General features: G+C 62.2%; 11 protein-coding genes across 11 annotated transcripts; 8 read left to right on the top strand and 3 right to left on the bottom strand.

The window, feature by feature from the left end:
• Positions 1–216: 216 nt before the first annotated feature.
• On the bottom strand, positions 217–651 carry COLE_02577 (uncharacterized protein; the record flags this gene model as incomplete). The annotated part of the gene is made up of 1 exon (XM_018423975.2): positions 217–651. One exon carries the CDS (start codon positions 649–651, stop codon positions 217–219), a length of 435 nt encoding a protein of 144 aa, XP_018274978.1.
• Positions 652–718: 67 nt separating this feature from the next.
• Positions 719–2,182, top strand: COLE_02578 (uncharacterized protein; the record flags this gene model as incomplete). The annotated part of the gene is made up of 2 exons (XM_018422614.2): positions 719–910; positions 956–2,182. The coding sequence occupies 2 exons, from the start codon at positions 719–721 to the stop codon at positions 2,180–2,182; spliced, it is 1,419 nt and encodes a 472-aa protein (XP_018274979.1).
• A 3,207-nt stretch (positions 2,183–5,389) lies between these two features.
• On the top strand, positions 5,390–5,752 carry COLE_02579 (uncharacterized protein; the record flags this gene model as incomplete). The annotated part of the gene is made up of 1 exon (XM_018424718.2): positions 5,390–5,752. One exon carries the CDS (start codon positions 5,390–5,392, stop codon positions 5,750–5,752), a length of 363 nt encoding a protein of 120 aa, XP_018274761.1.
• A 2,000-nt stretch (positions 5,753–7,752) lies between these two features.
• On the top strand, positions 7,753–9,864 carry COLE_02580 (uncharacterized protein; the record flags this gene model as incomplete). Its single annotated transcript, XM_018426754.2, has 2 exons — positions 7,753–7,803; positions 7,849–9,864. 2 exons carry the CDS (start codon positions 7,753–7,755, stop codon positions 9,862–9,864), a joined length of 2,067 nt encoding a protein of 688 aa, XP_018277898.1.
• Positions 9,865–10,050: 186 nt separating this feature from the next.
• Positions 10,051–10,539, top strand: COLE_02581 (uncharacterized protein; the record flags this gene model as incomplete). Its single annotated transcript, XM_018419387.2, has 1 exon — positions 10,051–10,539. The coding sequence occupies one exon, from the start codon at positions 10,051–10,053 to the stop codon at positions 10,537–10,539; it is 489 nt and encodes a 162-aa protein (XP_018277899.1).
• A 111-nt stretch (positions 10,540–10,650) lies between these two features.
• On the top strand, positions 10,651–10,812 carry COLE_02582 (uncharacterized protein; the record flags this gene model as incomplete). Its single annotated transcript, XM_018423515.2, has 1 exon — positions 10,651–10,812. The coding sequence occupies one exon, from the start codon at positions 10,651–10,653 to the stop codon at positions 10,810–10,812; it is 162 nt and encodes a 53-aa protein (XP_018277900.1).
• Positions 10,813–11,815: 1,003 nt separating this feature from the next.
• On the top strand, positions 11,816–13,642 carry COLE_02583 (uncharacterized protein; the record flags this gene model as incomplete). Its single annotated transcript, XM_018423516.2, has 1 exon — positions 11,816–13,642. One exon carries the CDS (start codon positions 11,816–11,818, stop codon positions 13,640–13,642), a length of 1,827 nt encoding a protein of 608 aa, XP_018277901.1.
• Positions 13,643–14,456: 814 nt separating this feature from the next.
• COLE_02584 (uncharacterized protein) lies at positions 14,457–15,728 on the top strand (the record flags this gene model as incomplete). The annotated part of the gene is made up of 2 exons (XM_018421420.1): positions 14,457–14,684; positions 14,916–15,728. 2 exons carry the CDS (start codon positions 14,457–14,459, stop codon positions 15,726–15,728), a joined length of 1,041 nt encoding a protein of 346 aa, XP_018277902.1.
• A 50-nt stretch (positions 15,729–15,778) lies between these two features.
• On the bottom strand, positions 15,779–16,795 carry COLE_02585 (uncharacterized protein; the record flags this gene model as incomplete). Its single annotated transcript, XM_018423517.2, has 1 exon — positions 15,779–16,795. The coding sequence occupies one exon, from the start codon at positions 16,793–16,795 to the stop codon at positions 15,779–15,781; it is 1,017 nt and encodes a 338-aa protein (XP_018277903.1).
• Positions 16,796–17,021: 226 nt separating this feature from the next.
• COLE_02586 (uncharacterized protein) lies at positions 17,022–18,367 on the top strand (the record flags this gene model as incomplete). Its single annotated transcript, XM_065626220.1, has 6 exons — positions 17,022–17,233; positions 17,265–17,436; positions 17,468–17,801; positions 17,833–17,918; positions 17,950–18,062; positions 18,112–18,367. 6 exons carry the CDS (start codon positions 17,022–17,024, stop codon positions 18,365–18,367), a joined length of 1,173 nt encoding a protein of 390 aa, XP_065482489.1.
• A 78-nt stretch (positions 18,368–18,445) lies between these two features.
• COLE_02587 (uncharacterized protein) lies at positions 18,446–19,837 on the bottom strand (the record flags this gene model as incomplete). The annotated part of the gene is made up of 3 exons (XM_018423518.2): positions 18,446–18,644; positions 18,686–19,377; positions 19,415–19,837. The coding sequence occupies 3 exons, from the start codon at positions 19,835–19,837 to the stop codon at positions 18,446–18,448; spliced, it is 1,314 nt and encodes a 437-aa protein (XP_018277905.1).
• Between the last annotated feature and the right edge of the window lie 742 nt (positions 19,838–20,579).

Below are 20,579 nucleotides of genomic sequence, written 5' to 3' on the forward strand. Positions count from 1 at the left end.
TAATTTCGTTGCATTCCATAGTTTATGTGGATGACGTCACTTGCCTTCTTCCATTCTCAACCCCAATCTTATCTCCTGATCTCTTCGAGATCTTGAGAGTTTTCGATGGCAGGTGGAAAGGTGTTCGAGGCGTCGGTCTGGGCAAGACTTGCGAGATTCTGCTTCTTTCTGGATCTCTGGATCTCTGGCCACTGAAATCTGGGGCCTGAGCCATCCTCATCCCAGTGTGAATAAAGCCCAGCCAAGACGGCCAAGACCTCTCCTCTCTCGTGCACGCAATGCACGTCGGCCGGTCCGAATCGGTTCCCAGCCACGCACATGCGTGCTCGCAAGCTCGTTTTGGGGTCCTCTGGCACCATTGCTCTTCCGCTGAATGTACGGCTTTCCCGCGATGACGGCCGATGACGCACTGCGTCCGCTCCACAGGCCGTCGGCCGACATCTTTCTCATGCACCCGCAGGTCGCAGGTCGCAGGCCGCGGGCCGCAGCCGCAGTGCAATACAATCCAATACACTCACTACGCAGACCCGTGCAGCATCCCAGCTCAGCCGGCCGCCGGCTTTCCCGACCTCGACACGGGCCCAGTTCACACTTGCGTCTTCGTCCTGCACGTGACGCACCAACGTCATTGCGCAGTCGCGCGGGGGGCATATAGCTGCGCTCGCCACTTGACTTCTCCCACTAGCAAGCCAGCAAGCCAGCAAGCCAGCAAGCCACTATGAGGCTCGCAGTTCTATCACTTGCGCCGCTCGCGCACGCATTCGTGCTCCCTTCGTGGGATGTGGGCCGGTGGGCGGCCGACGCCGTCGACAGCGCCGAGGGCGTGCTCGGCGGCGACGAGACGCAGAAGACGATCTGGGCGCAGATCAAGGAGGACGAAAAGTATACGCGGCTCGTGAAGATCCTCGAGGTGAGTGGGCCCGGAGGGGGATGAGGGAGCGGCGGCTGACGATAGTTTGAAGGCACGGTGAAGAAGGAGCTCGACCACGCCGACAGCGGGTACGACATTACGTTCTTCGCGCCGAACAATGAGGCGCTTACGCCGCCGAAGCACGACCACGACCACGACGGGGACCATGATGGGGACCACGATGGAGACCACGACCACGACCACGACGGCGACCACCACAGCGTCGCGCCGACGCTCGCGTACATCTCGCAGGCGCTGGACGAGCAGCCGTGGCTGCTGGAGGACAACGAGTTCTACTTTGGCGGCAAAGACAAGGACGACGACAAAAACAAGAAGCGGCGCAAGCGGATCATGAAGAAGATTGCGCACGCGGTGCTGAAATACCACATCCTGCCGCAAGCGCACGACGCGCAAAGCCTCGCGCAGAACAGCACGATGGCGACGGCGCTGCGCCCGCACGACGGGAGCGCGGACGGGCTCCCGCGGCGCATCCACATCGCGAAGAGCGTGGTGCCGCCCGCGCTCACGCTCAACTTTTATGCGCGGGTGCAAAGCTCCGCATCGGCGCGCAACGGACAGCTGCACGAGCTCGACCACCCGCTCCTGCCCCCCGGCTCGATCTTTGACGAAATGTTCGTCGCGTCCAAGTGGCTGTCGACGACGACGTCGGCCGTGCAGCGCGCCGGCGGCGCGCGGCACCTCGACTGGGGTTACGACCGCGAGAAGAGCAAGCCTGGCAAACCCGTGTTTTCGGGTACGCCGCTCGCGACGTTCTTCGCGCCCTCCAATGCCGCGTGGGACGCTCTCCCCCCCCGCCTCCACTTCTTCCTCTTCTCCCGCTTTGGGCGGCACGCACTCGCCAAGCTCCTCATGTACCATGCTGTGCCGCACACGCTTGTTCTTTCCGAGGAGGTGCACCACGCCAAGCACAAGCACAAGGGCGGGAAGCACGCGGACGCCGAGGGCGACGACCCGAGCTTCCGCCGCGAGTTTGATGTGCACTCCGCGTTGAACGGGACCAAGCTCCACATTGTCGCGGAGAAGAAACGTATCGTGCCCATCGAAGGCGCGGTGCGCATCTCGATGAAGGTCAACGACCAGGATGTCAAGGTGCTCGACGTGCCTGCGTCCAATGGTGCGTGGCACGTCATCGACAAGGTCCTCTGCCCGCCGCACGAGCACAAGAAGGGCTACAACGCGTACGCCGACCCCTGGGCCGACTGGGAGGACTGGTTCCCCGCCTGGGCCGAGGGCGTGCAGGTGCAGGCGTAAGCGTGATCGGCTGGACCGTAGTGGTCAGGCAATCAGAAGTAGAAGCAAAAGTATGAGGCTCAGCAGTATGCAAAAGTGGCGGCGTGTGTGCAACGTGGCGGAAATTGGTTGATCGAGACGAGCTCAAGTCGTTCAAGCTCAGATTGAAACTTGCCAAAACTTGCCAAAACTCCAAGACCGGACTCTTGCGGAACTTCCTTGGTGCCTTCATGTAATTTTCCCCCGCCCCGTCCTAAGCTCCGCGTGTTCCAATCCCTCCCTAGCCGCAATCTCTGATCGGGCCTGATCTACACGGCACGGCGAGTGCCGGTCCGCAGGCTTCCACGCAAGCCACGTCAAGCGAAGCCCTCGTAGTTAGGCGGGGGGAACGGTGCGTAGCAGCGTCGCAGCAGCAGCGTAGGAGGGAGGAGATAGGGTGTATGGCGGCGCTATGGCGGCGCAGGGCGTATATGGCGTGGGACTCTTTACATCCGCGAATAACCGTCGGCCGTAAGTCCACGCAGCGACCGCGGCGGCGCTTAGTTGCACGTGCGGTGCGGTGCGGAACAGAGGCCGAGTAGGCGCATTCGTGCGGAAGGTGCTCGCTAGCGAGCCGATGTTGGCGTGCGTGGCGTGCGTGGGCGGGCAGTGCTGGCGTGCTGGCGGGCTGGTGTTGGCGTGCTCGTTGCGTGCGTGCGTGCGTGGCGGGGCACTGCTGGTGCTGGCGTGCGGGTGGCGGGGCAGTGTTAGCAGTGCAGTGGATCTAGTGGAGTTGCTGCAGCTGCCTCGTGCCCACTCGACGGCGTACTTTGGTACTTCGGATCACCCGAGATACTGGCATGGCCAAGCGCTCGCGAGATCGCGCAGCTCGAGCGCTCGCGACAGAGCCGAATCTTCCTCGAATCTTCCACTGCGTCTAGAGCCGAAGGAAGGTGCACGTGTTGCGGTGAGCTTGCCAGTCTCACGCCAGATCCAGCCACCGATACGCTACGCTGGATTTGGTTAGCGACGGCGACGAACGACGAGACGAGCGGCTGACGTGAAGCCCTGCGGATTGAGCCGTGAGACGTGGCGGTGGCGCATGACGGCGTGGCTGGCTGACTGGGTGGTGGTGAGGCTGCCTAGGCTGGGTGAGGCTGATGAGGCTGACTGACAAGGCGACGCGATACGAACGCTACGCGTTACGGTGCAATTAGTTGGCACCCCGGAATTGCGTCCCGTCACGACAGGTGGTCACAGTCACGACGCGTCGGGACGACGGGACGACGTGGGCCTAGGACTAAAAAGCGGGTGCAAGTCCAAGCACCAAGTGCAAGTGGGCTCCGGACACGTGTTGTGGGGCAGCAGGCTCGGCCGACGTGGCCCCGTTAGGAGACCGGGGTTGGCATTACCGCAGCCTGAAACTTTCCGTAGTGAGTAGTCAGCAGGTCTGACGGCCTGACGGCCTGACGGCCTGACGGCCTGACGGCCTGACGGCCTGACGGCCAGGAACTGGCGGATACGCGGATAATGCGCGCATACCGTTGTGCTATGGGCCGGGGCTTTGACGGACAGACGGGGAGCGGAGACGGCGGAGAAAGGGGGGGGAGACGTGGAGACTTGGAGATGGAGAGACGGAGAGAGAGAGAGAGAGAGAGAAAGAGAAATGCGCCGCGGCGTCATAGAAGGTGTTAGTGAGAAACGAGCAGTGGTGGTCTGGACTGGAGTAGAAGACGGAGGAGGGAGGGGGAGATTGGGAGATTGGAGATCGGGAGAACTGCAGATGGCGAGATTGGTGGGCATGGCTCGTGCCTGCGACCCAGCAAACAACGGCCCTTGGCAGCAGCACGCCTGGGGCATGGGGAAAGAGGGCCAGCATGGGGCTGGGGCACCTGGGGCCCGAATAGGGTTGTGTCGGGCCTCACAGGATCACAGGGACTGCCATGGATGCCCCCATGGCCTCCTCCCTTCACCCTTACTAGACCGACACCAAGCACCGCGCGGCATCTGGTATTTAAAACTTAGAGTGACGTCAAGGCACGGAAAAATCCCCTTGTTGTCCCTTGAGCCTCCTGGGAGATTTCAACAGAAGGAGGCACGCGAGCAGAGGGATGGGAAAGAGACTACGGGACTTTTTTGAGACAAACCCTGTGCCCTCGGACACGAGAGCTGAAATCACGGAAGAAGAGGGGATTTGAGATGAGCATCGTATTCAAAGGCATGAGATTTGAGTATTGGGTGATGGTTAGGATGGGGCGGAAGCAATTGTGTGTGATTGTGCGCAGGAACACATGCCGCCTGGATGTCAGCCTGGCTTGGAGGCTCCGCTGGCAGCTGCCAAGCAACTGGCAGTCAGTACTCAGTGGCCCCTCACAGGCCTCACAGGCCTCACACGGCGTACTGCGCCACGGCTACTAGTTATCCCACAATTCCACAATCAACTAATAACTCTGCTATCATAAGCCATCTCTATTTGCCTTTGCCTCGCTCCTCCTTCCCTCCCTCCCCCCATCTCATCTTGATCCATCACATCACACTCACCACCACCACCAACATCACAACCACCCACCACCACCACCACCACCACCACCACCACCAACCACCAACCACCCCTCGCCGACATCAACCTGTGACAATGTTCCATTAATACCATCAAAACATTATCTCTCATCGCCGAGAGGCCGCCACCCCCCCTCCTCCCCCCCACTCCAGCGCCACCCCCTTCATCTACAATCTCCCCCCGCCCGACACTCGTCTTCTCCTTCTCCAGTCAACTCTCCAATCTCCCACCCACCCACCACGGGTGACAGATACGCCTCGTACTCAACACAATCACTACACTACCAATATCGCGCAGCGCGATTAACAGCAATTCCGCCTGCAGTACACACTAGCCTCGTAGCCTAATAATACGGCCTGAGGCAGTTCCGTGATTCGCGCCGATTGCTTTCTTTCACCGTCTATCCAGCCCCGCCCCGTCCTCCCGCCCGATCACCCACCCACCCAGCTTCCCTCGCCCCCCCCCCTCCCCTTTCACGTCCATATCAACATTGGCTAGTCACCACCACCGACGTAGCCTCGACCATATCAACACCCCACCACACCACCTCTCCCTATCTCTTGCCACTCGCCATCATCACCCTTCACTACCCTCCGCCCACTATCAATCCGTAAGTCAACTTTCCCGCCTTTTTCGATATCAACCACACCCCCGCGCTACTTCCAAGCGAGCCTGATGGAGCCCAAAGCATGATGCTGACACTATCTTTCGCCCAATTGCCCTTTCCTAATTCTCTCGACTTTTTTTATACTTTGCCCTCGTCATCCACACTACTCAATGGCTTATGCTTTACGGCGCTCGCACCTTTCCTACCACCCCTGCTGTGTAATTCAATGTTGGCCGTCACCAACCTGTCGGCTGTCGGTGCGGTTTTGGTGTTACATTTTGGCATTGTCCGCCCCACCTATCCACCATTCCTCTCGCGATACTCGGCCTCGATGGTATCACCACCTGAATTCCCCTCTACTACGGCCCCCCTCCCTCTGACTCAACCCTTGGCTGAAATGACGCCACCCATCTTCGCAACATCCCGCATACCGGCACACAATTAAATCATGCATCTCCCCCACTTCCCCTTCCCCCCCCCCCCTCCCATCCACCGCCTCCCGCTTCACCGCCACCCATCCCATCCTCCTCACTCCCCCCCTCAACCCGTCACATCAACCATTCATTCTCTCCTCCTCAATCGTCCATGCCGATACCCGCACGACCCCCTCTCCTAACCCCCTCTCCTGATCTCTTGGCCCCTATCTCGTCTCCTTTTTTTATCCTCCGTCGCCGATCTCGATCCGATCTTGTCGTTCATTCCCTTGCTCTGCCTTGTCGTTTGGCACGCACCACCACGCCACATCAACCCTATCTGAATCCGTCATCCATCCGTCAATTCCGTTCACGCTCGTCCCCCCCCCCCCTTCCAACGGATACTTTTTTTTTTGTTCATCTGTGCGCTTGTCATTTGACGATAGACGACTAGCTATCGCTTGATCCCCTCATACCCCTCGCCCGCTTTCCGCAGCGGCCTCGTTCCTGGCGCCCATAGCGTACGCTTCTCCCACTTGCTCAGTCGCGTACCTGTGTACCCTCAAGGCCGAGTTCAAGGTCAATCGCGCTCAGACGCATCTTGAAGACCAAATCGTGAGTCGCTGCTGCTTTTCGGTCTTGCCCTACCTGTTCGGCGCGCCCCCTCCTCCACACCTATGCTCTCCTCGTATTTCTGGGGCACTCTCTCTCTCTCTCTCTCTCTCTCTCTTCTTTTTCTGAGGCCGTCTTTATCCCTCAGTGTGGCGCGGAAGCTCCACCAGGAGGTCTGTGTCAACGCCATCCTTCCCGGGACCATTGCGAAGCCCCACTCGAGTGGGATAGCCATGGATGGCGTCGCGCTCGCTCACAGCGTGACCCATGACCTATCTCTTAATCCCTGTCAACCCCACGTTCTCATTGGTATTGTCGCCCGTGCGTCAGTGTGGGCGTTGCCATTAGCGTCTCGGCTCTGTTGGCTGCTGCAACCGACCATTTTTGTGTAACGTTGGTTTACACATTGTGGCGTGCGCCGCGGGGATCCCACAGAATCGAGGGAGCTTGGAGGCCTTGGAGGATGGCGAGGAGCGGTGCCAAGTTACCAGCCCTGTGCATACCCCACGAACTCCACACCTGATCTCCCCCTGCCGAGCAATGGTCGGTCCGAAGACTGGTGCTGCGCAGCGAGCGGTGGCAAGAAGGATGACCTACACTCGGATCCTCCCATGACATTCGCATTCGTCTTCTCTTCTCGTCTTCTATCGGTACCCATCTTTGTAAATTACACTACTACTACTCGTCATCTTTCGTCCTGTGTATCCTGGCAATGCCTGGCCTGCTGGCACTGGCCACACATTCATCCTCCTCTCGCCCTTGTCTGTTTCCTTGTTCATCATCCCCCCCCCCCTCACGACCGAGACGACGACCAGCATTCTTGTTTCTCATACATACTTGGCTCCACTCCACTCCACTCCACTCTCCTCCTCTCAACACACACACACCATTTCCTCTTTGCATAGCCAACGATCGCTGACCACGTCCCACGCAACGACATCCTTTCAACTCGCACCCCACCACCTAACATTCGTCGCTCCCAATCCGTTGTCACCTTGTCCTTGGCCCTCGACGTCTTCGCACCTCCTCCCTTGGTCGCGGCGCCCCCGATCCCCTCTCACGCCCCTCGCACACGCTTGGCTCCAAACTCTCTTCAACTCCGTCCAATTGCCGAACGTCACACAACTCCCCTTGTCACAACACTTGATCTCCTCTCCATCGTCGCTCCAACAAAACTCGCTCGCGCAACCCGGCGTCGTACTACAGATCGCTGTCACTCGCCCGTACTACAGATCGCTGTCACTCGCCCCCCCCCCCCCCCCCCCCCAAACAAAACAGACTGCGGCCAGTCCTGTCCTTTATCAACGCTTCCTCTTTCCGACCACCACACACTCCAAAAGTTGATGCTTGATCTCGACGCCGTGTCTTGAATCATCTTTCCCAATCGCCCATCCACCCCAACAACCAACACTGGCCCAACATGGAGATGGACATGGACATTGGCTGGTGCCTCGCCTGCTCCAAGCGCACAGTGAGTTATCACTTATCTACGACAAGCATGCATTGCTGACTCCAGCGCGACCACCGTAGCCCTTACTGCTCGGACGACTGCCGCCAGCGTGATCATTCGCCAAAGTCTCAGCAGAGCGAGCAACAGGCCATTACGTCACCTCTTCCGCCAAAGTTTATTCCCCTTCCACCGACTTCTGCCAACGTCTCGCGCAACCCCTCGGATCGTCGCTCAACTGGTCGTCGCAGTCGCCTCGAGCCTCAGCGCCCAGATCCGAGTCCGCTCGTCGGAGGCGGTGGCCAGTTGCTCTCGGACGAGACCATTCCTGCGTCGCACCACGAGCGTCATCGCCACGCTCCGCAGCGTGACCGCCGTGCCTTCTCATTCCCAGCTTCCGATGAGATCGAGCGTCCCACCCTTCCCTTTGCACGCAAGGCAAAGGCGGTCAACGGCACACCCAAGTCTTTCAAGAAGCACCTCAACCTCTCCAATGACATGGCAAAGCTCGCCTTGTCCACAGGTGCCAACACACCCAACCTAGAGTCACCCTTTGAGTCAACATCGGACAGCTCGAACGAGCAGCAAGAGATTCCTATTCCCCCTCGCCGCAGCAATCTCATGCCATTCTCCACCCTTCACCCTCAGGCACCTTTGCCTTCCCCTCGTCAGGCTCCGCCCCACCGTCTGCACTCGCCCACATCTTCGTCACCTGTGCAGACCGCTCGCCCTTCCATGGACACGTCCAACCCCATCACTCGCATGGGCTCATCCTCTCGAAGCCGCGAAGACATTATGAGCTGGGCACGCAACGTCGGCGGCGGAGAGTCAAGTCCCGACTCTGTGGACGATGAGCACCGCGGCCGCGCAAATCGCAACCGCCCTCGTTCTCGCCGCGCCCTGACGCTCGCAAACCTGCCGCCTCCAAGCACCGAGCCCCTCGACGAGCCGTCTCACGGGTCGACGCCCAAGGGTTCTGTTGGCGCCCTGGGTGCTCTCCACATGACGTTTACTCCGGTCGTCAACGCATTCCGCCGCGTTTCGGTTGCTGCCATGTCTCCGGCCGACCAGACGCCGACGTCATCCTCCCTTGGCTTGGCAGTCCCCGCCCCAGCTGAACTGTCTATCGTTGACGTTGTGGTTGCTACGCGCGGCGCCGAGGAGCGCACAACTGAGGGTGACACTCCAGCGCTGTCTACAATGTCCCTGTCCGAGGTCATCGACCCTTCGACCTCGACCGACATTGGTGACACTGCCGAGACTGCCACGGACGACTTTTCAATCGTGTCGTCGTCTATTGACCGCCGCACATCGTTCAGTCCTCGCGCAGTCCACGCCCAGCTCTCCTTGAAGCCAACTGCGCCTGCTGTGCTCTCGCAGCGCCGTCGCTCGTCGATGCTCCCGATTCCAACCCCTGGGGCCGCCTTTATGAGTCTGTCAAACTACATTCGCTCCCTCACCCCATTCGCGCTCCCAGTGACCTCGCTGGTGCCATCGTTCACCACATCTCAGGGTGAGGTCATCAGTTCGGCTGCCGCTCCCGAGATCGAGCCTACCGTCACCACCACCGGCCTCACACCCGAGCCCAGTCGCCTTGCCTCGCCCATGCCGACGACAGCTCTCCAAGCCAACCTCGGCAAGGCCATTGACGACTCTCTGCATGAGCGCGACCTTGTTCGCAGCGTTCCTATGGACATTGACCTCACAAACAAGGCCGTCGACTTCCGCGAAGAGCGCAAGCGTGAGCTCGAGGAACTAGACCTCATCAAGCGTGATGCTGCGGCTCGCCCTCGATCCCCTCCCCGCGCCGACTCGCGATCGTCGTCGCCTGAACGCGATCGTACCTCTGGCCGGCCCCAGTCGTACGACGACAATGGCGATGATGATCGCCGTGGTCGCGGCCGTGGCCGGACTCGCGGTCGGGCCCCGGCCCCCGCTCTGCCCGAGCCGGAACCCGAGCAGCTTCGTGGCCGCCGTCGTGACCGCATCAACGAGAGCCGCGATCGCAGCTGGAGCCCTGCCCGTGGCCGCCGCCCCTCGCGCAATCGCTCGGCGTTGCTTGCTGCCTTTGTTGGCGCCGACTAGCGCGGGCAGCACGCGCCAACATGTACAATCACCACCCCTATCCCAACAGTCCCGTCTCCGCTTCACGATCTCCGGATCTCCCTCCCAACTCGTTCATCAGCCTCGTTGTACTACAATCCCTCGAAGAAGACGAAGAAGCAACAAGAAGCAGAAGAAGAAGAAGAAGTAGTAAAATCAAAACGTCCCATGTTTGCACCACAACCAATCACACTCCACACCAGTTCCCACCGCCGCACTCCAGCATTTAGCGGTCGTCCTTCGGGTGTCGCACGCATTTCTCGCATCGCATCACCACCTATCCCATTGTCATTGGTATACATGTCCGTAAGAGCGGCCCTTGTCCGCGGCTCGGTCGACTCGGAGGTCGGTCATGTTTTCATTGGTCTATCCGTAGCATTGCACAGTGTATGCACTGTTTGTATGTGTCTGGGGGGGGTATACAGAGTGGCATGGGACGAGCGCCACAGCCATGGAGTGAGCGCGACAATCATGGGCGAGCGCCACAGTCAAAGCTTGGATGAGGCACTGAGGGGGGACTTTGCCTCGAACAATGGTCTCCACTCGGTCCTGATGGGCTGGTGGCGGGTGGGTCGACTTCGGTCAGGTGCAGTGGGGACCAAGGGGGTGGGAATGTGGCTGAGATGCCGGTGGGCGCGGTGGGAGTGGGAACGCTGATCTCGGCAAGGCCCTCACGACCATCGCACATCGCCGACGTCACGGCGGTCCGGCGATCAGCGAATACTTGGTTCCTCCGAGATCTCCACTCTCGCCAGCGCCAGTCCTCTCATGCCTCTCAGAATACCGGACGCCGAGCACCTCGAATTTCGCGGCACGGCAGCGCGGCACACGTCAGCCGTGCCGCCACGCGCACCTGACGGCGCACGGCTACCTCCGAGACGAGACGGCACGCGCGAGCCGGCCGTCACTCAAGGTCAGCTGATCAGCTGACCAAGGCCGATTGTTGGCGATTGCACCACACGCTGATCTAGGCATACAACAGCCAGAGACAGACCGACAGGCACAAGCTGGGGCGCTGCGAGCCCCGATGCGCTGCGAAGTTTACGCATGTGAATCCGCCAGAGCCAGGACTGTGTAGGGCGAGGAACGCGGCATGTCGGAAGCAGAAGATGTTGCTCTAGATTTCAAGGCACAAGAATCGCGGCTGGGAGCAGCGAAGAGCAGCTGGCAGCTGGCAGCGGTGGTAGGCTTGGGGCCAGGGGCGAGGGCGGGAACTGCATGGCTTGAGAGCGACGCGCAAGCTCGGCTGTCCCGAGATCACCAGGATCAAGGTCGCTCCGGCCTCGCTCGACCCGAGCCACGCCCAGCGCGAGCTTCTCGCATCGGTGAATTGTCCGCCAACAGTGTCGCTGCCACTCACGACAGTTATGGTGGATCATTGGACCAAGCAAGATGAGGAGCGCGTATCGGCGCGCGGCGACAAGTTCTTCCGGCTGGAAAATGGACGTGACCCACACTCCGCAGATAAGACGGAGGCTGGCCTCCGTCTCCGCGTGCACACGCGCAATAGTTCAGCCTAATCCAACTTTCGCTCACTCTCCGCTCACTCTCCGCTCACACCCCGCTCACTCAACAGTCGGAATGACGCCGACTCTCCGCGTCGCCCATGCTGCTCATTGCTCAATTCCCCCGCCAAGGCGGAGATTACGCCCTCTCCGTCACGCTGACACGCCGTCAAAGTCGCTTACACCCCACTCCGCCCGCACAAGCGCTCTCCGTCTCCGATAGAATCTTCGCCGCGCGATGAGTCGGCGCATGCGGCGCCGCGCTGCTTAAAATGACTGTGCCGAGACTACCGCCCCCATGTCTCCCTAATCTGTGCATACCGTAACATACGCCCTCAGCACAAGCGACTAACCGCCCCGGTCCACTCTCCCCCACCCCCACCCCACTCCCCCACTCCCCCCCGCCACCCCGCCACCCCGCCACTCCCATGAAGGACCTCCTCCGCGAGACGCCCTTCGGCACGATCGTGCGCCTCGTGCGCCCCTCCCTCCTGCCCTACCCCGAGGAAGAGGAGGGCTTCGTCGTCCCCGACGTGTACCGGCCCCGCACACCGCTCGCGCTCAAGGAGGACGAGTGGAGCCGGTCCACGACGCTGGCGCCGACATCCGCAGCCACGCCCAAGCCGAAGGAGTACGCCGCGTCAGACGACGCCGCCGACTCCACCCACCCCGACACGGCGGACGCGCTGCGCGCGTACGAAGCCACGCCCGTCCCCGAGGGGATGTACGACCCGTTCGCGGAGCGTACAGCGCACGCGCTCGAGCTCGCGCCGGACGGCACCGTCCTCGTGACGTGGTACGGGCCGGACGACGCGGGCAACCCGCAAAACTGGAGTCTGACGAAGAAAGTCTGGGCCGCCTTCGTCATCATGTACTACACGTTCGCAATTTACGCAGGTTCCTCGATCGTGGCGTTCGCATTCGAAGACGTCGCGCAGCACTTTGGCGTGAGCACGATCGTCGCCGCCCTCCTCCTCACGCTCTTCGTGGCGGGCTACGCCGTCGGGCCCCTCTTCCTCGCCCCGCTCTCCGAGATCGCCAGCATCGGGCGCAACCCGCCCTACATCATCTCCATGTTCATCTTCTGCGTGCTCCAAGTCCCGTCGGCGCTCACGCCCTCCTTTGCGGGCCTGTGCGTCCTCCGCTTCCTGGCCGGCTTCATGGGCTCGCCGCCGCTCGCGACCGGCGGCGCGAGCCTCACGGACATTTTCTCGCCCCAAAAGGCCGGATACGCGCTCGGCGCGTACGGCGTCGCGGTAGGCGTCGCGCCCGCCATTGCGCCCATGCTCAGCGGCTTCGCCATCGAACGCTGGGGCTGGGAATGGGCGTTTTGGGAGATGCTCATGATCGGCGGCCTCGGCTTCCTCCTCCTCTTCGTCGGGCTGCCCGAGACAAACGCCGATACGATCTTGTACAAGCGCGCCGCGCGCCTGCGCCGCCTCACGCGCAACAACAATCTGCGGTGCGAGAGCGAGATCCTCGACGCACACAAGACGTTCGGCGGCGTCATGTACGAGGCGCTGGCGCGCCCGCTCGAAATGACCGTCAAAGAGCCCATCGTCCTCGCCATCGACCTGTACGTCGGCCTCACATACGCCATCCTCTACTCGTACTTTGAGAGCTACCCGCTCGTCTTCCACGTCGGGTACGGCTGGAGCCTCGGCATGGCGGGCCTGCCGCTCATCGCGCTCACGATCGGCGGCATGCTCTCGTACGCCGTGTACTGCGTCTGGAGCGTCTACGTCTGGGAGCCGCAGTACGTCGCCGCCAAAGGCCGCCTCGTGCCAGAAGCATACCTCCCCCTCTCGCTGTACGGCGCGTGGTGCTACCCGATCTGCCTGTTCTGGTTTGCGTGGAGCGCGAACCGCACGCACTGGGCGTCGCCCATGATTGCGAGCGGCGTCTTCGGCCTCGCAGACTGCTGGTCCTTCATGCCATACCTCAACTACTTGTGCGTCGCGTACCCGAAGCACGCGGCGAGCGCGCTCGCAAGCAACGACTTTGTGCGCTCCATGATGGGCGCGGCCATGCCCATCGTCGCCTTCCCGCTCTTCAAAAATCTCGGCATCGACTGGGGAAACTCGGTCCTCGGCTTCGCGTCCGTCGCGTTCCTCCCCATCCCCTTCCTCCTGTACTACTACGGCCCGGCGTTGCGTGCGCGCAGCCCGATGGCCACGCACATCGGCACGAAGAAGGACCCGCAGTGGGTCGGCGAGCGGGCGGATGCCGAGGCAGCGTCGGCGCCGGCGTCGTAGAAGAACGATAGAACGCGCAGAAAGCGCGGTGTCAAACATCGACCCATTTGTATCATAGTACATCATTGCATCATGCATTTGCATAATCCCGACTTGTTTGTCCTGCGCCCTATAGACCCCCTCGCACCTCGCTCGATCGCTCGCACCGCTCAAAATCAGGCGCGAAACCAAATTCTCCGCCACACGCCTTTCGCCGAGCTAACCCCGCCCCTCTCCCACCAGTACATAAACAACTCGTTGTGCAATCTTGCTCTCCACGGGCCCGGTCCCGCGCTGCATCGCGGCGCGGGCATTCGACAGATTGGACGCGCAAGCGCAGCGATGCGGATGCGCGCGTCCTGTCGACGGGACACGGCTTCCCCCAGACTGACCGCAGCGCCGGCGTCCGCTATTACCCAAGACGCTCCGCTTCGGCGTCGACGTGTCGCGGAGGCGGGCGCCGCCGTGCGCGGCTTCCGTTATTCTATGTCCTGGCCTAGGTCGTCGACCTGTGAGGTTGTGGAAAAACCAACGGAATGACACTTGTGATGTGCGAGAGTTGTAGATGATGGATCAAATTTGCTGTGCGAGCCGCGATGCAGTGCGAGGAGGGCGGGAGATGGCATGACGAGGTCGTGGTCACGGTCGCGGTCGCTGGTCGCTGAGCGCGGGCTGGCTTGGTTGATGGCAGGTAATGGCCTGGTCGTGGCCGGCCTGACCGGCTGGCTCGACGAGTCCGTGCGGCCGTGCAGGCGACGCCGAGCAAAAGTTGGAAAGTCAGAAGTGGAGGTGGTTCGTCCTCCACCCCAACCACTCACATCATACTCGTAACACGATGGCGGACACTGCAGGCGACGGCGGCACGCTGACCACCAAGGCCGGAAAGGTATACGTCGCGCGCCCGTCACGGCTGCCGTATGTCCGCAAACCTCCAGCACCAGAGGTGCATACGCGCCCATTCTTCCGCGATCCAGCACACACTCGTCCGACCAAATGGAGTCTGTATCGCCCACTGATTCGCGCGATGGGCGGCGCCGCAGCGCTGGCGGCGGCGAGGATAGCGGTATCGGCGGCCTCTTCGAGCTCGTCGCTACCACCCTCCAGTCCGTCGTCATCCGCGTCGAGCTCGGCATCTTCTCCAAGCTCACCATCCGACTCATCGCCATCCGCCTCGCCAGACTCCCCCACACCACCCCCTCCTTCCTCCCGCCCCACCATCCCCGCCTCCCGCATTCTCTTGGGATCCTCCTACCTCGCCGCCTTCCAGGGCACCGAGCACATCACCGCGCTCAAGTCACCCCCACGCGAAGCGTACGACGGCTTCGCCCCGCTCACTCCTCTCTCCGGCACCTATCCACACCTCCTCGCCTCCCTGCGCGCACGCTGGCGCACCGCTCGCGGGTGGACGAGCATGCGGGACACCCGCGCCTTCCTTCTCGCGGAAGAGCGCTTCCTCTCTACGCTCTCCGCGTCCGACCCCGTCCTCGCGAAGCGCGAAGCGGCCCTCCGTTCCTCTTACGACGCCTACCTCGCGCGCCCCGCACCACCACCGCCGCCCCGCCCCCTCCTCACGGGCGGATACATGCGCCCGACAAAGTTCTCGCCCCCGCTCCCGCGCATGAAGCCGCAGCCGCGCGCGATCGCGGGCATGTTCGCCCATCGCCAGCGGAAGCGCGAACACCGCATCCTGAAGCTGCGCGAGGTGTTCGAAAACCGGCGCGACATCACGGCCGAGCTGCGCATGTGGCGCACGCTCGGCATCGAGGACGAGTGGAGCTCGCCCGTGTCCGGCACGCGCGAGGAGCGGCGCGACGCGGGGTGGACGCCGCCACTTGATGCGCATGCTGCGCGCATCGAGGAGGGCTTGAATGCTGACGCGCGGCGCGCGCAAGCCATGTTCCCGGACGACGTGATTGAGCGCGTCAAGGCTGCGCGGCGGCGGCGGGATGTGTGGCGCGTTAATAAGGCTCGGAAGGCGCGGGGGCTTGAGCCCATATTCCCACCTAGAAGCGAACAGGAGGAGGCCGCGCGCGCGGTCAAGCGCGCAGCACGCGAGGCGCGGCTGGCCGAGGCTGCTGCGCGTGAGGCGCAGAAGAAGGATCCATAGTCATCTCATCGCATCATCGCACAGCCCATCACATGCACTGGCATACCATATTACAACTCCAGCTCCCAGTTTTCGCCCACGAGCTCCGTGCCGCCGTCGCTGACGTACGGCTTGATCTCCTTCATGACGAAGCCGCGGCGCGCGTAGATGCTCCGCGCTGTCGTCAAGCACGAGTGCGTCCACAGCTCGAGCCGCTTAAATTTCATCGCGCGGGCGTGCGCGAGCACCTCGTCCACGAGCCGGGCGCCGAGCCCGGCGCCGCGCGCACCAGGCGTGAGACACAGCAGGCGCAGCTTGGCCGTCTCGTCGTCCCGTCCCCGGACCATGAAAACACAGCCGACGCGCTCGCCGCCGCGCTCGGCGATCCACGCCCGGACGCGCGGATCCTTGTCCCGCCCAAAGTCGACGATGACTTCAGCGGCCAGGACCTCGAACTCGCGTCCCCAGCCGTACTCGGCAAAGTACTGCGAGCCATGCGTCTGCACGACCCAGCCGAGGTCGCCGGGCTGCAGGTCGCGGAGGATGACGTCGCCCGTCGGCGTCGGGTGAGCCGGTGTTGGCAGCGCTGGGGCAGCCTTGGCGCCGGTGGACACTTGCGCTGCATCTCCGGCGTCGAGAGCCAACGTAGCGTCGCCCAGGAGCCGGCGCACCGTATCCAGCGCGCGCATCAGCTCGTCCCGCTTCTCCTCCGAGAGGGGGGCGAGCATCTCGCCCGCCTGCGCCTGGCTGCGCTCATCGAGGCCCGCGTACGCCGCCTCCCCGTCCGGCGTGAGGGCCAGCAAGCTCTGCCTGCCGTCGCGCGGGTGCGGGGCGCGCCGGACCCACCCGCGCGTCTCGAGCCGCTTGAGGATGCGCGAGAGGTATCCGTTGTCGTGGCCGAGGGTGCGCGCGATCTCGGTGGCCGTCGGCGGCTCCGCGGCGTGTGCAATCTCGTAGAGCACACGCACGTCCGTGAGCGACAAGTCTGAGGCGAGGTACGGGCCCAGGACGCCGGCGTGGCGCGTGTAGAAGCGGTTGAAGGCGCGGAGGGCGAGGATGTCGGCGTCGGGGACGGCGTGGGCTGTCATTTTCGCTTGAGGGTGAGGGGAGAGTCGGGGCCACAGCCAACAGGTCAAGGGTATATGTGGCGGCTGCTTCGCTTAGGTGGGCTGACTCGCCCGCCTAGCCTGCTGCCTCCGGCGAGCTGCGGTGAGAAAAATAGTTGCCAATTGCAACTATCTCGTGACCTGTTTGGTTCCGCGTGAGTCGGTCACCGCCGACTTGGCCTCCACCTCGCTCTCTCTGCCTCACATCATGCCGGCGCCACCCCCGTTCTTCATTTTGCGCGCGCACGCCGCGCCCCTCTCCGCACTCCATTTCACGCCGGGCAACACGCACCTCCTCGCGGGCGACCAGGACGGCGTGGTGAGCGTGTCGGACCTCCGCACACGCCGTGTCGTCGCGAGCTGGGAGGCGCACAAGGGCGGCGTGCTCGGCGTCGGGGAGTGGGCGGGCGGCATCATCAGGTGAGCTGTGCGTCGAGCGCGCTGACGGCAGCCAGGGCCGCGATAACGCTATCCGACTCTACGCGCCGCTCTCGTCGGGTCCACCGGAAATCACGCGCGAGATGCCCGCCAACGCGCTCAACTTTTGCGCCTTCTCCCTCGCGCGCGTGCCCGGAGAGGAGACAGCACTGATGGCCGTCCCGAACTTGACTGACTCGGAGCTGGTGCGTCTCTGCCGGAACTGTCTGATGCCAGATCGACATCTACGCCCTCCCGTCGCTCGACCGTGTTGGCGCGGCTGTCAACTTCCTTCCGCGCGCCAAAGACGGGCCGCGGAGCGGCCTCGTGATGTCGCTGCACCTTGCTGTTCTCCCCCATACTGCCCCTCGAGAGGCGGAGGGCAAGGGCAAGGGCAAAGCTCGGACCGAGGACCAGCTCGCGCTCGTCGCGGCGTACGAAGACGGGCGCGTCGAGCTGTGGTCGTGCCCCCTCGCGGCATTGCTGGAGCGGAGAGCGGAGTGGGACGGGCGCAAGATGGCGGACAAGCTCTGGTCGCGTGTGTGGGAGGGAAAGGCGCACAACGAGGCTGGTAAGCTCGTGCGAGGATGAGCTGACGATAGTCATGGCCATGGCGGTGGACCGGGCGTTCGAGCGCGCGTTCACGGTCAGCGCTGACCACCGCGTCGTGCGCATCGACCTTGCGGCCGTGAGTCTGGTCCACGCCGCACTGACAGCAGGCACTGGCTGGAGAGGTCGCAATCAAGGCGTATCCGACACAGCAGATTGGTAACTCTGCGCTCGCGGTATCAGGCGACGGCCGGATCCTCGCCGTCGGCGGGTGGGACGGGAAGTGAGTGTCGCCAGCAAGCCGACGAGGCCGGCGGCTCAGCTGACGCTAGAATCCGCTTGTTTTCCGCAGCGACACTGAAACCCCTGGGCGCCCTTGCATACCATCGCGAGTCGGTGCACGCTTTGGCTTGGGGCAGCCCCGACCCCGCGCCACCTCGACGAGCTGGTACGCTGGCTCTTGGCGCCGACAGCGACTCAGATAGCGAGGACGGCGGAGGCGACGAGGCCGGTGATCCCACAAACTGGCTCGCGAGCGGCGCCAAAGATCGACGCATCGCACTCTGGAACATCGACATTGCCCGATAGCTAGTAGACACAATACATAGATCTGGCCCTGCATAGTGGGGCTTCTCTCTCCTAACTCTGCACCGGCCTCCCTCAAGGCTACACTCGCCGCTGCTGCTCGTACACTGTAATGGCCTCGTCGACCCATGGCAGCGTGAACATGTCGCTGCGACGCAAGTCCTCCTCGCGCACGCTCGCGCCATTCGCACCCGGCGCACCAATCTGGTACCCGAGCATCTGGTCGAGGTCACGTGCCTGCGCAGCGAGCCAGTTGTGAATAAACGCGTGTGGTGAGGCACTGGTGTCAGCTGGTCTCTCCGATACGGAGGCAGGACTCACGAGAACGATTCCAGGAAGTCACGCTTCTGTTTGAGATCGCGGGCAAAGTACGCGAGCTCGCCCACCTTGCCCTCGAGCGCGACAATCTCGCTCCCCATTTGCCCCTCGAACTGCTGCACGATCTGAGCCATGCGGCTCTTGAGCGGGTCCTCGATCTCGATGGGGATGTCGTAGCACTGTGGGGACACGTTGCTCTCCTTGTCGACCTTGATCTCGAACGGGATAATCACGGGGTCGGGATGCGCGAGGCAGCGGCCCACGATCTCGGGAATGGAGTGAAATTGGACACCTTCGCTGCCGTGCGGGAACACCTTCTCGAGGCCGCCCACGGGGCGCACAATCGTTGAGTCCTCCTTGTCCTGCGCGCCGGCGGCCTTGACAAACTGCCATACTGCGGCCATAATTTCCGCTCGTGATCCCTCGCGGACCGAGATGAGCTCGGAGAGCGGCGCGAGCACCTTGTATCGCTCGGGAGAGTGGGCAACGTGCAACACGATTCGGCACTTCACATTAGTGTCGCCGCGGCGGAGAACTTCAAACGCGTCCAGAGGCGCCTGGTCTGCGCGGGGGTGCCACTCGACAATGTTGCCCTCGGAGAACGTTGGTGCTTCGCGGTTGTCAAACTCAACAACCAAAGAACGAAGGAATGTTGAGAACTTGCGCTTCTGCTTGTCAAGGCGGTTGTTACCCGTCTGTCGTCAACCACCACTCGACGCCTGTTCAACTCACGTCGAGCATCCGCCCCTCTATCCGAAGCACCCATCCCGCAACGCCCTTCCCCGTGTCAACGTCCACCTCGCCCTTCTCCTCGCCTTCCTTCTGCCACGCCTGGTCATGCGCCGTGTTGCTCACGAACACACGCAGCGTCCGCTTTATCCGCGTGCTGCGTCCCAACGCATCGTTGATCTCCGCCTTCTTTCGCAGCAGCGTCCAGTCAAGCTTGGCCTCCATGCGCACGAGTTCAGAGAACGCCGGGCTGTCGGGGACGAGAGCTTCGAGCACGTGTGCTGGCGGGAGGGGAGCGCGCGCCTTGCGCTCCTGTCCAGCCATGCGGGCCGCGGCAGCCATGGCTGGGTTCACGATCATGCGGCGCGCAGTTTCAGCGTCCATCTCGGCGGGCCGCTTGGCGCCCGCAGTTGGGGGGAGGGACATGACAGGTGACGGATGGATGGGTATGAGGGTTGTGGACAGAGATGAATCGCGACAACAACCCAACGCGTGTGGTGAGCCAGGTTTGCTCCCGTCCGGCCCATGCTACGGGATCAAATAGAGTAGTTGCCAGCCTCGATCTAGATGAGACTCGCTCGGACACCACTCTGATGTTGCATCCTCTTCTCAACCATCCTATACTCTGCATCTTTTCTAACCGCGTCTCCATCCAGATCACGGCCGGCATCTTGTGCCACTGATCACAACGCGCTTTTCTCAATCGTTTCCGGCCCGCTGAAACTCTCATTAAATCTCTCCAAGAGCAATTCGCTAACCTACGCACCCGTCGCCTCCCCACAATCCTCTTCTCATATACTATGCCCTCCTCCCGTTACAGGTAAAACCCTCCCGAGACACAGAGACTTTCTGTACTTCCCGTCCCCTTCTTGGTACTGAAGTGGGTCGGCCTCTCAGAGGAAGAGCGCGGCTCCCACGTTCCCAACCGTGGGTGAGCGTCCTGCGCAGATCGGTCGCGCTCTTGTTGCTAGAGTGATGTCCTTTGCACACGTAGGTACAGTCTCAGCGGTCAGCTTGATCGTCTTGGTGGGTACTCGTACAGTCGTTGTCTATCCAGTCTCAATGCAGTCAACTACCAAACGCAGCTGTCCACCTTCTCTCTACTAGTCTGCATCTGGGCTATCCGTTTTTTCGTCATGAAGAGCACCTGTACTTGGAAATTTGTTGA

Source organism: Cutaneotrichosporon oleaginosum, assembly GCF_008065305.1.
Source record: "Cutaneotrichosporon oleaginosum strain ATCC 20508 chromosome Unknown ATCC20508_contig02, whole genome shotgun sequence".
In the NCBI taxonomy this organism is placed as follows: Eukaryota; Fungi; Basidiomycota; class Tremellomycetes; order Trichosporonales; family Trichosporonaceae; genus Cutaneotrichosporon; species Cutaneotrichosporon oleaginosum.